This window comes from Convolutriloba macropyga, chromosome 4, assembly GCF_964194025.1.
Source record: "Convolutriloba macropyga chromosome 4, txConMacr16.3, whole genome shotgun sequence".
Lineage (NCBI taxonomy): Eukaryota > Metazoa > Xenacoelomorpha > Acoela > Convolutidae > Convolutriloba > Convolutriloba macropyga.
The window spans coordinates 48405530-48419724 of NC_134471.1; the positions used below are offsets into that span (position 1 = coordinate 48405530).

General features: G+C 34.5%; 1 protein-coding gene across 2 annotated transcripts in view; it reads left to right on the plus strand.

The window, feature by feature from the left end:
* The window catches only part of LOC142337714 (uncharacterized), a 159921-nt gene that overhangs the window by 36935 nt on the left and 108791 nt on the right, over positions 1-14195 (plus strand). For both annotated transcript variants that reach the window (XM_075387172.1, XM_075387171.1), the window contains exon 12: positions 13432-13606. In XM_075387172.1, coding sequence (XP_075243287.1) covers positions 13432-13606 — 175 coding nt within the window. The remainder of the gene's footprint in view (positions 1-13431; positions 13607-14195) is intronic.

Sequence of the window (14195 nt, forward strand, 5' to 3'; positions counted from 1 at the left end):
CACACTTGATCTGTTTGAAAAACAGCCTCTGCTTATTACTTTTGACAATGCTTTTACTCAAAATGTCGGACCATCATATTCACCGGACGGTCCAATGTTTGAGTTTGAAGTTTTGGGCGATAGAAACAATTTCATAGATTTACAGAAAATTCTCCTTGAAATTAAATGTAAAATCTCCCAAAACAATGACGGCGATTTAAGAACAGGAACTGATGCGACGTATACAGACGCGCCATACTTTAGCAACAACGCATTACATCCTTTATTTTCAGAATGCAATGTATCTGCTAACGGTGTTAAAATTTCCAAACAAACGGAAATTATGCTCACAAAGCATTTATTGAAACGGAATTTTCGTCAGGAAAAGCTGCAGAAAACACATGGCTAGTTTGTCAGGGATATTATTACGAGGATGAGCCAGCTAAAATTGATGGCGCCGACGGTCGGGCGGACGACGTAGCGGCCAGAAAAGCTCTTGTTGCTAATTCCCAGGAAAACGATTTTATTGGAAAGCCGGCGAGTGATCTTTTAACTTGTGATAAACACTTACTTAGTGGTGTTACTCTGCGAATTTCATTTAGAAGGTCTACAAATGATTTTGCTGTAATTTCAGAGTCAAACAAACATTACAAATTCAAAATAATTGAAGCTAATCTCTACGTTAGAAAAATGACAATAGCGGATCATGTTTTGACGGCAATTGAGAAAACTCTACTAAAAACACCTGCCGTGTATCGCTATACAGAAGTATTGCCGCGAACTTTTTTTAGCTAAAACTGGAATAAGAAGTTGGAGCCATGAGGATATTTTCTCGAAAGCACCTGTACGGCGTATGATAATTGCAATGGCAACAAATCAAGCATACCTCGGAAGTAATCGCACAAATCCTTTTCACTACCAGAAAATCAACTTGAGCCAAATTGTCGTTTATCGAAATGGTCAACCTATTGTTGGAACTCCTGTCTAAACAACTTTCAACCACCGCATTTATTTCAATACTCTATAAGCCCTAGATTTTCTTGACAAAGCTGGGCATGGCATAACTCTGGACAATTATCCCAATCACTTTATTCTAGCTTTTGATTTAACATCAACGCAAGAGGCTTCTCATGATTTCATTCATCCAGCACTTACAAATTGCTCAATTTCAGTTCAACTTACATTTGACGGAGCATTGGCAGTCAACGTAGAAATTCTATTTCTGTATGAAAAAAGCTCAACATTCTATGTTAATTCGGAACGAAAGGTGACAAAAAACTCGATTATCACCTACCCCACAGATGGATAGTGATGAAATACGCTATTTGTTGGGAAAATGTATTCATTTGAAGCATTTTTTTATGGAGTTTTTGCCGCGGACAATTTCCCAAAGTTAACAAGAGAAGGATTTATCATAGTCAATGCTTCACCGTCGCAACATGCGGGAAGTCATTGGATGGTTCTTTTGTTTCACAAAAACAAAGTTTATTTGGCAGATCCGCTTGGAATCCCGATACAAAACTACCAATTATTGTATTGCCGACTGTTAAAATTTTACAATGAAGTAACTCAAATACTCAAACTTAAGCCAGTTCAAAGTCAAAACTCAAAACTTTGTGGACTTTTTTGCATTTATATTGCACATGTGATGTTTGGTTATGAATGTCCTTTCATATTGAATATGAACGATAATGATTTGCTACGTTTTGCTAACCATATGCTCTTACATTTTTTAATTAACTTTTTTTGCTCAATTCTTTCTTCAAAGACAAGAGAACAAGACAATTGTTAATTGAAAAATTTCGATTCCATATTAAAATTTATCAAAATCAAACTATTATCAACATGCAAACAAGCATAGACACTATTTAATATATCAAGTATTTTGGAAAGCTCACCATACATACCACCATTATAAATACTCTAAAATCTATCAATAGTGCAAGTAGGTAAAAAGTCAGTTTGCGTTTGAACATCCTGTGTCATTAGCATGTTTACATTTGGTAATTTTTTCTTAGAAACTGAAACAGCTAGATTGTGCTGATCGTTGTAACTGACTGCCTCTTGAAGTTTTTCGATCACTTCGCCATAATGAATTATGTGAGAAGACCCCCTAATTAGCAATTGAAAACAAGTGAAGAGACATGGTATTGTATATGGTTTAGAAGAAGTATCCTTGAAGGACTACGGTAATTGATCAACAGCAGCAATGACATGGTAATGAAATTGTTGTATTTTGCAATGATCTTCATTTTTGTGCTGGCTGTATGCGAAGTTTTTTGTAAGATTAGAATCAAATTGAGGCTCACTATTGCAAATAAATTTTCATTTGCTATTTAATTCTCTTTATCACTCTCTGAGGCTTTTTTTGATTTTTTGAATCTGCAGCTACGATTTTGACCATTCGTTTCTAAACTGGAACCAGGCTGTAACTTCCTTTTGCCAGAGATGCTCTGCTCGTTCGCAAATTTTGAGAGAGCTATTCTTCTAATAGCATCTATATTTTCTCCCACTTGCTCCAATTCCTGCATAGAGAGAGTGAGATTTTGGTTGAAACGAAATTCGTTGTCTCCGTTCTCTTTTTTGAAAAGTTTCAGCGATATATAAGTTCCAGTATTATTATATGTTTTCACACAGGCAACTACATATCGTTTTTCAGAACGCGCTATATCGTGATAAAAATCAAAGTGATCTTGAGACGACGACATACTACTTTCTTTTTAAATACAAACTCAAACTTTTGACCATACCTTGTCTTTGATAATAACACAATACGTGTTCAAACACGTGCAAGACGATAATAAAGGCTAAACTCGACTGACCAATCAGAGAAGTGGAGACGACCACACTGAATTGCTTATGGTAATAAAAGAGACCACACCTTGTCTTTGATAATAAAACAATACGTGTTCAAACATGTGCAAGACGATAATAAAGGCTAAACTCGACTGACCAATCAGAGAAGCGGAGACCACCACACTGAATTGCTTATGGTAATAAAAGAGACCACACCTTGTCTTTGATAATAAAACAACACGTGTTCAAACACGTGCAAAGCGGTGATAAAGCTTAAACTCGACTGACCAATCAGAGAAGCGGAGACGACCACACTGAATTGCTTAGGGTAATAAAAGAGACCACACCTTGTCTTTGATAATAAAACAATACGTGTTCAAACATGTGCAAGACGATAATAAAGGCTAAACTCGACTGACCAATCAGAGAAGCGGAGACCACCACACTGAATTGCTTATGGTAATAAAAGAGACCACATCTTGTCTTTGATAATAAAACAACACGTGTTCAAACACGTGCAAAGCGGTGATAAAGCTTAAACTCGACTGACCAATCAGAGAAGCGGAGACGACCACACTGAATTGCTTAGGGTAATAAAAGAGACCACACCTTGTCTTTGATAATAAAACAATACGTGTTCAAACACGTGCAAGACGATAATAAAGGCTAAACTCGACTGACCAATCAGAGAAGCGGAGACCAGCACACTGAATTGCTTATGGTGATAAAAGAGACCACACCTTGTCTTTGATAATAAAAAAATACGTGTTCAAACACGTGCAAGACGGTGATAAAGCTTAAACTCGACTGACCAATCAGAGAAGCGGAGACAACCACACTGAATTGCTTATGGTAATAAAAGAGACCACACCTTGTCTTTGATAATAAAACCACACGTGTTCAAACACGTGCAAAGCGGTGATAAAGCTTAAACTCGACTGACCAATCAGAGAAGCGGAGACGACCACACTGAATTGCTTATGGTAATAAAAGAGACCACACCTTGTCTTTGATAATAAAAAAACGTGTTCAAACACGTGCAAGACGGTGATAAAGCTTAAACTCGACTGACCAATCAGAAAAGCGGAGACGACCACACTGAATTGCTTATTGTAATAAAAGAGACCACACCTTGTCTTTGATAATAAAACAATACGTGTTCAAACACGTGCAAGGCGATAATAAAGGCTAAACACGATTGACCAATCAGAGAAGCGGAGACGACCACACTGAATTGCTTATGGCAATAAAAGAGACCATACCTTGTCTTTGATAATAAAACAATACGTGTTCAAACATGTGCAAGACAGTTATAAAGCCTAAACCCGACTGACCAATCAGAGCAGCTGAGACGATCACACTGAATTGCTTATGGTAATAAAAGAGACCACACCTTGTCTTTGATAATAAAACAACACGTGTTCAAACACGTGCAAAGCGGTGATAAAGGCTAAACTCGACTGACCAAACAGAGAAGCGGAGACCACCACACTGAATTGCTTATGGTAATAAAAGAGACCACACCTTGTCTTTGATAATAAAACAGAACAGGAAAACTGTTTATTAATGTAAAGAAAAAATTAGAATATCAATCACCAAAAAGTAGAAGTTAGTTTTCTTAAGTATTTAAGGGAAATAGACTGCTCATTCTTCCATTTTGCCTAAGTTACGCAGTAAGGTTCAGTCGGTAAGTTTTACTCTATATTACGTGATCACATTTGCATTGTCCCTCAAACACCTTGTTTTACACAATTTACCCGTCTGCACTGATTGCCATTTACAATGCAAAACATATTGTACATAATGGAATTGCTTTTTGATGAAATATTTTGCATAAAATTGTTCAAAAACAACAATTTTTACTCTAAAAATACACTATTTTTTTCTCGATTTTTAACTCTCCCGTCATACAATTGTGGTATATGAATTGCTTTACCGCACATTTTTAAACACTTTTTCAGTACTTTTTTGGAACATTTCATATAGTTTCGAGCATTTGTTTTGTCCATTTCATACGTATATTTCTTCTCGTTTTCTGCAAAGTTGCATTCTTTTCACCTTGGACGCTGCAAATTTCTTATCAGACAGAATAATTCTCAATTTGGAGCCCTGGCACTTAAATTTTATTGGTTTTCTAATCTGCCCACACTCTCTAATCTGGGATAACATATGGGCAATAAAACTATCAAATTAAAACCAGATGTTGGATCAAAACCACCAAAATTTGACTCTATTTTGTTTTAAATGTAGTTATATTACATAAAACTTATCAAGAGATTGAAATAATGAAAAGGTTAGTAAATTTTCTGTCTTTTGAAAACCCATGAATAGTCTTTTTGACTAAAAAAGGGTTTAAGAATTTTTAAATTTTAAAACCAACTTAAGGGACCCCCAAAAATTGCAAAATTTTCACAAGTTTTCCAATAATTCCAGAAAACTGTGAAATTTTAACAAGTTTTTATTCCCCGCACAAAATAGCTGGAAAAATCGTAAGTTTTTGCCCACCGAACAAATTCGGCAAAAATTTCACAAGTTTTTCTCACCGCACAAAATTGACAAAAATTTTACAAGTTTTTGTCCCCCACAAATTTGAGAAAATTTTACAAGTTTTTGTCCCCGGCACAAATCGAGAAAATTTTTACAAGTTTTTGTCCCCCGGCAAAATTGAGAGACAAAATTTTTCGACCTCAAAAATGTACCGCACGATTTGTCACGGGTGGGGACGTCCCCACCCGTGACAAAACGTTATGCACGGTTTGTCACGGGGGGGACGTCCCCCCGTGACAATACTTGCATTTTAGTATACTACTGATTTTGCTCTAAATTGTTTGCAAATGCTGTTTGCGAAAGTTTAGTTGCATGTTTTGGAACGCTCAATGGGTGGTTAAGGTTTTTATCACTTCGGAGTTCTTTGGTTTCAAAAGACCATCAGTGCAATTTTTGTGCATCACCCGTATTTGTTGTTCTTTTTGTTGTCCTGTCACATAGTCACTTTAATTTGACTATGTTGAAGCGACTATGTCTCATTGGGTTCCTATTGGGATCCAAGGGAGACCCAAATGAAGCTATAATTAATATTTACAGCTGATAGCTCAATATTTTTTTGACTGTGAAACTGCTTTCTGAAAATTCAAAATAATTTTGAAGTTTTCGCTTTAGTCCAGCGACAGGTTCGAATGGTTTTCTAACAAAGCATAGATGGATAAATGGACCTATTTAATGTTTCTATTTGATAGCTACAGTTCTTTTTAACTTCCAAAATGTGCTTTTTTCCTAAAATAATGGTATTAATTGTCAGTTTTCTCCGCTTTTGGTATTTTCGTCGTCTCCGCAATTAGCGTCAGCAGTGACAGGTCAGATTGGTTTTTTTCTGAGACAAAAATGCACTTAATCAACCTATTCAATTGAATAATAATTGCTTTTACGTTTTTGACCGTTTTTTCTGTTTGGCTCCTCTTTTTTAATTTGTTGTTTTTTTGTTAAAATTATTATTCTGCTCAGACGTTTTTTTCTGAAGTAATTGTAGGGTTACCTGCTCTTTTCACAATCAACGACTAGTTTCGTAAAAAAGTTGATGTTTTTAATTTATTAGATTTTTAGTTAATTTTAATTGTATAATTCAGTATTTGTCCTGTTGTGCCTTTCTAATAGGTCATCAAGATTTTTTGCACGCCCACATGACGTCACGCTCGCTTGAAATCGGATTTTTGTACCTTCCTGTATGCATTTTTGACTGAAATGCAATTGTGACGTCATTTTTGACTGTTACTTTTTGATCACGCATGACTTACCAAACTCTCAAAAATGATTTTCATCACCCTTGTGCTGATATTATTTGAAGGAATTAAAGCCACCTGAGTCTATGTTACTTTAGTTGAAGGTTGTTTGAGATTTGCTTATCGAAAAACCACCTTAAATATGTTTACCAGATACATGTGTAACTATTCTTCAACTGCAGAGCTGTTATAGTACACTAAATAGGCTATTCGGATGTTAGTTGTTTGCAGTTGAGTCCAGATTCCCTTAAATTGCTTTTCAATTTTATCTAAAAATTAGTAATGAGGGATAGAGAAAAAGAAAAACGATAGCTAGGCAGTTTTTGTAATTTGAAATTAAGCTTCAAATACAGCTATTGCCTCGGTACCCAGGTTGAGGTCCCAGACCGAAGGTCGATATGTCCAGACCGAAATGAACGCACAAGGTGGCGTCGTGCGTTCAAAATTACACAGTCTGGAAAAAAATGAACATAATAAGTTACAAAAGTTACAAAACATCGAACGCAGGAAAATTCGCATGCAAAATTTTGCTTTGTTTGTAACAATTTCACACCTAGAATTATAAACCCTTGCTGAAGTTGCAAAGCAAATCATACTTTAATAACTAGGTCGCTGGCATCCCCTTCAGCCAATACTTTCATCGAGCATCTTCTATTAAACAAAATGTAGCAACTGCTTGGGCACTTCATCACAACCATCACCCTAACGTATCTATACCTGAAACGAATACATTATAAGAACGTTATCTGAACATGAACGCACGAAAGTCTGGGCATACGCATTTTGATCGCACGAAAGTCTAGACATGAGTGTTTTTGAACGCACGATAGTCTGGACATGAACGCACAAATGAGCGCACGATTTTTCAATTAGAACGCACTACAGTCTGGTCATATAAGATTTTGAACGCGCGAAACGAAAGTCTGGACATAAGCACGTTTGAACGCACGAAAGTCTGGACATAGGTGTTTTTGAACGCACAAATGAGCGCACGAATTTTAATTTGGAACGCACTAAAGCCTGGTCATATAAGATTTTGAACGCACGAAAGTCTGGACATAGGGAGTTTTGAACGCACGATGAATGCACGAAAAATTTTGAACGCACGAAAGTCTGGACATAGGCACTTTCCGTCTGGGAGGGTCTGGACATAGACACTTTCGTCTGGGACGGTCTGGACATATCGACTTTCGGTCTGGCACCTCAACCTGGGTATGATGCGTGATATAAAACAGGTATAGGTCAGATGACCATGGGTCGCCGTAAGGGAGTCTATTGGGTCCTCAGATCATAGCTTGAACAAAGTCTTATTCGCGCATTACAAATCTTTCAACCAAATTACTGAACTGCGCCCGACTTTCAAAGACTATTTACGCTCAACCATTGAGCTCTGCATTTTTATTTTGCCTCATTCTATCATCTTGTCAGTTTAAAGAATTCGTGGTAACATTCAAATAAAGCAAAAATCTTTTGATTTCATTCTAAGGCTGGATAAATGAGAGGTCTGGAAATGCTTAGCCCATGAGACGATATTCTGAATAAGATCTACACCTGTCCTGCAATTTTTCTGAGAATCATTTGTATTTCATTTTGTTTCACTGATGCTTGATGAAACTAAACTAACTGGAATGAGAAATTGAGAAGGGTTGTAGTAATTATGTTCTGAGAGAAAAAAAAACTTGAATTTGAATTAAAAAATTGATTTTTAGTGACTTTTAACGTGTTTATCGAAGAATATAACGGAGATATCAATTTAAAGAAGCTTGTGAATCTCAGGCATGCCTCAATGAGAAGTTCTTTTTGCAGATATCTCTATTTGGTTAAATCTTTATTCGATCGGAACCATTCTTATAAAACAATTTTGTATAATTGAAATTGTCCTTTGTTTAATCATTCAACAAAAAATTACAACAAAAAAGTGCTTTTTCTTAAAAAACAACGCGGGTCGCGGATGTAACTTCACTAAGGATGATTGTCTTCAATGATGGCTAGTTGCTAATTCGTGCGTTTTTTGAAAAAGCTCCTCCATCGATGAAAGTGGATCATTTACTCCAATTTACCTCTTTAATTTCACAAAAAGTATCCTAATGCATATAAAAAGAGCCTTCTGGTGTAGCATATAGCGACAAAGGAACGTTTATACTAATTGTTTGATACCAATAAACAATAGATAACAATTAATTATTCTATAATAAAGCACTATAATTGATGTTATATTTTTAATTTTTTTCTCAAAGATTTAAAAATTAGCGCAAAATTAATTAAAATGGGATTGTAGGGTCACTGGCTTGTAATGTTGTCATAAAAAATAAGCACTATTGTAAAATCGTCGTCAAATTTGAAACGAACAGATTTTAAAAAAGAAAAATGAGTTTAAGGACACCATGTTATTAAAATTAAGGATACCATGCCACCATGAATGTTTTTTCCACGCCATGGAAAAAGCATTCAAAGCCAAAATGACATCGATTCCCGTTAAATCCAATGGAAAAACCAGGAGGCTTACATTTTCACGTCAACCTCCGAAAACATGACTATTTTTTTATATAAACTTACTTACCCGCAAACTTAATCAATAATCCCGTCATGAATTAATAGAAAATAGTAGAAAAAAGTAGAAAAAACTTTAAATCAATTCATAAGACGAGAAATCTTGCTTTTCTGTCATTTTTCCGTCGGCAAGTAAAACCATGAAAGATTTTAAAACAATCTTTGAGAAATTTCGTTTAATTAAGTGAAAATTGCGCAGAAAAGCTTGGAGCTTTATGGCGCTGCAAGAAACCAATCTGGTCTTGATAGTAATATCAAATGGTGCCATAATTTTACGCAAAGTCTAGTTGACGAATCAGAAACAAGTTTGAAGTGATTTAACGAGATGCTTTAAATGGTTTTGTAAATAAATATTGTCTAAAATAAAATAATTAAGGAGGCTTGTTAATGTGCGTTCGCACATGATGATCCGACACGCGCTCATCTAAATTTTTGACTTAACTGTCTTTTTACATGCATTTTTGACAAAGAGATAAGCAAAAATAGATGTTTCAATTTAAATAAATCGTTACACAACCAAACTAAAAATAGAATTAAATAATACCTTGCTTCATTACAACAAGATCTGCCATTAAAAAGAGTACGAGGAAAAAAAAACAACAACAAAAAACAAAAACAAAAATTACACGGCAAAAACTCAATATCTTACACAAATTCCTCACTACACATATTTACTTTTTCCCAACTACACAGCAGTTGGAATTTTCGCTTACGGAGACTAGGTAACAAGTCGACAAAAAGAAGAGATAATGAGGCGAAATTCAAAAAATCAATCAACAGTTTTTAAACCAAATAGTTTCAAGTCTCAAAATTCATTAGATAAAAATTCATAAATTTACTAAAAAGTCATAAGGAAACCAATAGGACCTGTTTTTGGTTAGATTAGGCCATAGGAATGGATTAAAGATTCAGAAAAACTCAAACAAGAATGAACAACAAATTCCAAACATTGCGAAAACACAAATTAGCGCAGCCATTAAAATCATTAGCAATTATTGGAATATTATGTATTTTTAATTCAATTTCGATTTGTACTAGTTCAGCTAAGATAATACTGAAAAATTAAAAAATTTCAATTGGGCCACATTTGAAAACCATTGGGAACTGTTATCACGCGACTGTGCTAAAGGAAGAGAAAAAGAAAAACAAAAACACCACTCGCATAACTTTTTAAGGAAACGCATATTGTCCAACCATTAAAACATCCAAGGTTACGTCATAATATCAGTAAACATGTTAAATTTTAAAATTCAAGGAATTGCATGTGACCTTTTAATGATCAGAATAAGTTACAAGTTGAAGTAAAGATCAACAAAAACTGAAATCATTGAAAACTTTTGAAAAACCTTAAAAATGTAATATATCATAAACTTGAGACTATTCGCCATAAACTGGCTGCTTTGGGTAAAATCATTCAATCAATTCTCAATTAAAAGCTTATGTGACCAGTCAACATTTTAAGGCTACCTAAAGAATAAAAAAGAAGCAAAAACAGCAAAATGAAAAAAGAAATTGAGCGAGAAAAGTGTCGAAGCCATTAAAACTGAACTTTTCAGCAAAGACTTTGATACCTTTGATTCAATTTTTAACAGCAATGGGATTGTTCTTTTTAGTCTAACAGTTTGTCTCCAATATATCATTGAACATGATTAAACAGTTTAAAACCATGAAATTTTTGAGAAAATCCGTAGTATCAGCGCCAATAAATTCAATAGCTTTCAATGGAAGCTAATAAATGCGCTAATTTATGCCCCGATGAGACGACAAAGATGTTTGTCTTTCATAAGTCATCAATTTTGCATTACAATAAGTCATTGACTATGAAAACGAACAAATACAAACAAAAGCCAAAAAATGAGTAGAAAAGTTTGAGAAGAAAGTGTCGAAAACATTTAAACCTCAGTATTAAGATAATGTGTTAGGATTCCAAAAGGAACCAAAATTACGAAAAAAAACCAATAATTTAAAAAGAAATGACAACTCGTGCTTTGAAGTCATAACACCAACAGTTAGCAGATAAAACCGCTAACTAGATTAATGCGGTTGAAGTAGAACAGAAGAAGGTCCGTTCATTACTATGACTGACTTACATTTCACATAAATAAGTTTAAGATCGGATTAATTTAGAAAAAAAATTCTCGAAAATTCATTTTTTATCTCTTAACATCCATTAATTTTAATAGCTTTCAACAGAAGTCAGTAAAAACGTCAGTTATGCCTCAATTGAAGAAAAGGACATTATTCGAAAATGGGTAGTCAATAAGACATCACGATAAGTCTTATGACTATAGAAACAACATCAAATATAGGCAAAAACCAAAAATTCAGTAGAACTGCGCGAGAAGAAAGTTCGAAACCATTTAAAACATAAGTTTTACTCTGAAATATATATTCAAGATCCCTTGAATGTCTTCTCTAAGCCAATGGGAGATATCAATTTAAGGATAATGTGATAAGATTTCAAGAGAAACCGATAATACGAAAGTGTCCAATTTTTTTTTCATTTTTGAAAGCTTGTGTCATTGAAAAACAAATAGTTAGAAGATAAAACCGCAAACCATATAAATTTTTGTTGCAATAGAAAGGAAGGGGTTTCTGTTACTACTGAGACCGTGAGACCGACTTACAATTCCCGAAAATTAGTTTATGATCGGTTTATGATAGTTTATGAACTCGAAAAAAACTCTCAAATTATTTTTAAAATCTTAACAGCCATTAGCTCCCCACTCAAAGCTCTAGATAGGTTAACTTAAAACCCATTACGAAACTTATTGCAGTTTCAGTCAACGAGTTTATGTCATAGGACTTCAAATTTTCGCAAAATCTTAAAAAAGAAGTCAAAATTGCATTTAAATTACGAAAACTCAGAGTCGAAGCAAAAAAAAAACACGAGCGGCTCCTTGAAAACGAATTTTTTGTTCATTGGGCTCATTAGACTGTAAATCAAGTTTGTCATTAACGGAACATTGATATGAAAAGTGACTAGTCGCTAAGAGACTTAAAAAACAAAAAAATATGAAAAGTTTTCTAAAAAAGCTCTCAAATGGAATTCGATTTTTTAAGTAAAATTCCCTATGAGACCAGAACTAGTCTTTTTCATCTCCTTTCGTCTATAAGGAATTCAGAATTGATTCTTTTTGTGGCGTTAAATGTAACTTTGAATAAACATTTTTTAACAAAATAAAGATCTCAATTTGATGAAAAATTACACTAAAAGTGAACAAAATCATGGAAAATATCCGGTGTTCACACAAAACTTCAATCCTCGATAACTCCTTGAAAAAAAAACGAAATTCAAAAATATTTTTTAGTTTCGAATTCTACGCTGGACGAGCTTTTTAATGATACCACTCAAATTTCTCTATGATGAATTTATCGATCGGCCAAAATTGTCTGAACAAAAAAAACCATTTGAGTATATAGTTCCTCCCCCCACAAGTGGTGTCTGAACAAAAACTGTCCGAAGAGTTATCCTATTGGAAGAGCTATGCAGCTTTCATAGTGGTTGGATTCTTTAATTTTGAGAGGCGAAAAATTTATCTTCGCGCAAAAATGGGCATACCTCCCAAATGAAAAATTTTAGCCACAGCAATGTTTTTAAGTGTTGAATAAGCTTCTTAAGGAACTCCTCACTGCTGCCGATTATATAAAGTTGTAAGTAAATATGACAACACTTTTAAAATTCACTTTCTTTCCAGCTTTGTATTTTTTTTTCAACAAAACTATTGTTGTAATTTGATTCTGATTGTCAGGGAAAATTTGAAAAAGTTTTCTGATGTTTTTGATGTTTTGAGTTCAGAATCATTAAGGGAATGAGCAACTGTTTCGGACGTATATTCTTTCTGTAAAATTTTATCAAAAATTTTAAAGCTTCATAGACATGAAGGTTATCGGCATTGCAAATCGAGCACTCAATTTATGACTTTCTGGGAGAATCAAATTTGCGCTTCCAAATTTTTTTTACGGTGTATGCTTTTAATGATCATATTGACAGATTTCAAAATGTTTCCTCTAGTAATAGTAGTTTTCTCTACTTTCCCGGTAAACCAATATTCCAAACTGAACAACCGGCTTGAGGTAAACATTAAACATTTTGAACAACTAATTTTGGCTGAAGATACAGAATATGGAGCAGAATTTAAACAGCTTCCCTCGGACTAATTCTATCTGTGCCTTGAAATGGTTAGACCGATTATAAACGGGAACAAGGTGTACTCGAGAGGATTTTGCAAGAGGTCTGCGATGTGGTCCATAAGTTCTTCCCACTTTTTTATCCGCAAATGATGTTAATTGAAGACATTCATTATGAAGACAAGCAACCACTTTTCAGATCCTCAGACTTGTCTCAGATTGTGATCGAGTGGACTGAGCCTGTGGTGTGTGGGGATGCATTGATAGCTGGTTACAAAGTGTTTGTCAACTCTAAGTTTGTGGCCCAGCTTGACCCCGAACAGCTGACTTTTGAGTTCAGGAAGGGACTCATGTGCAGAGAATACAGTTTCCAGGTAACATGCTTGTACTTTCATAGGTATAAATGAATATTGTTTGAACAGAGAACAGAGTCCAGATAAATAAGCTGAGTAATTTACCTGTCATTAGTAAACAATTTTCTGAAGAAAATTTTACTTCAGAAAAAAATATGATTTCTGAGACCCCCCATGAAAGTCAAATTTGCACGATTGCTAGATTTTCCAAGTAACCGTTAAATTGTATACAAATTTTAATGGCTAGTCCCATCTCTCACTTTATTTTTTGAAGACAAAAACTTTGACCATTTTAGATTTGACTATTGTTCAAAATAATATTGTACAATTAATTGTACAATATTATTTTGAACAGTTGTCAAATCTAAAATGGTCAAAGAGTTTGTCTTCATAAAATAAAGTGAGAGATGGGACAGGCCATTAAAATTTGTATACAATTTAACTGTTACTTGGAAAATCTAGCAATCGTGCAAATTTGACTTTCATGGGGGGTCTCAGAAATCAGATTTTTTTCTGAAATAAATTTTTCTCCAGAAATTTAGTTACTAATGACAGGTAAATTACTCAGTTCCCAAGTTGAGGTGCCAGACCAAAAGTCGGTATGTCCAGA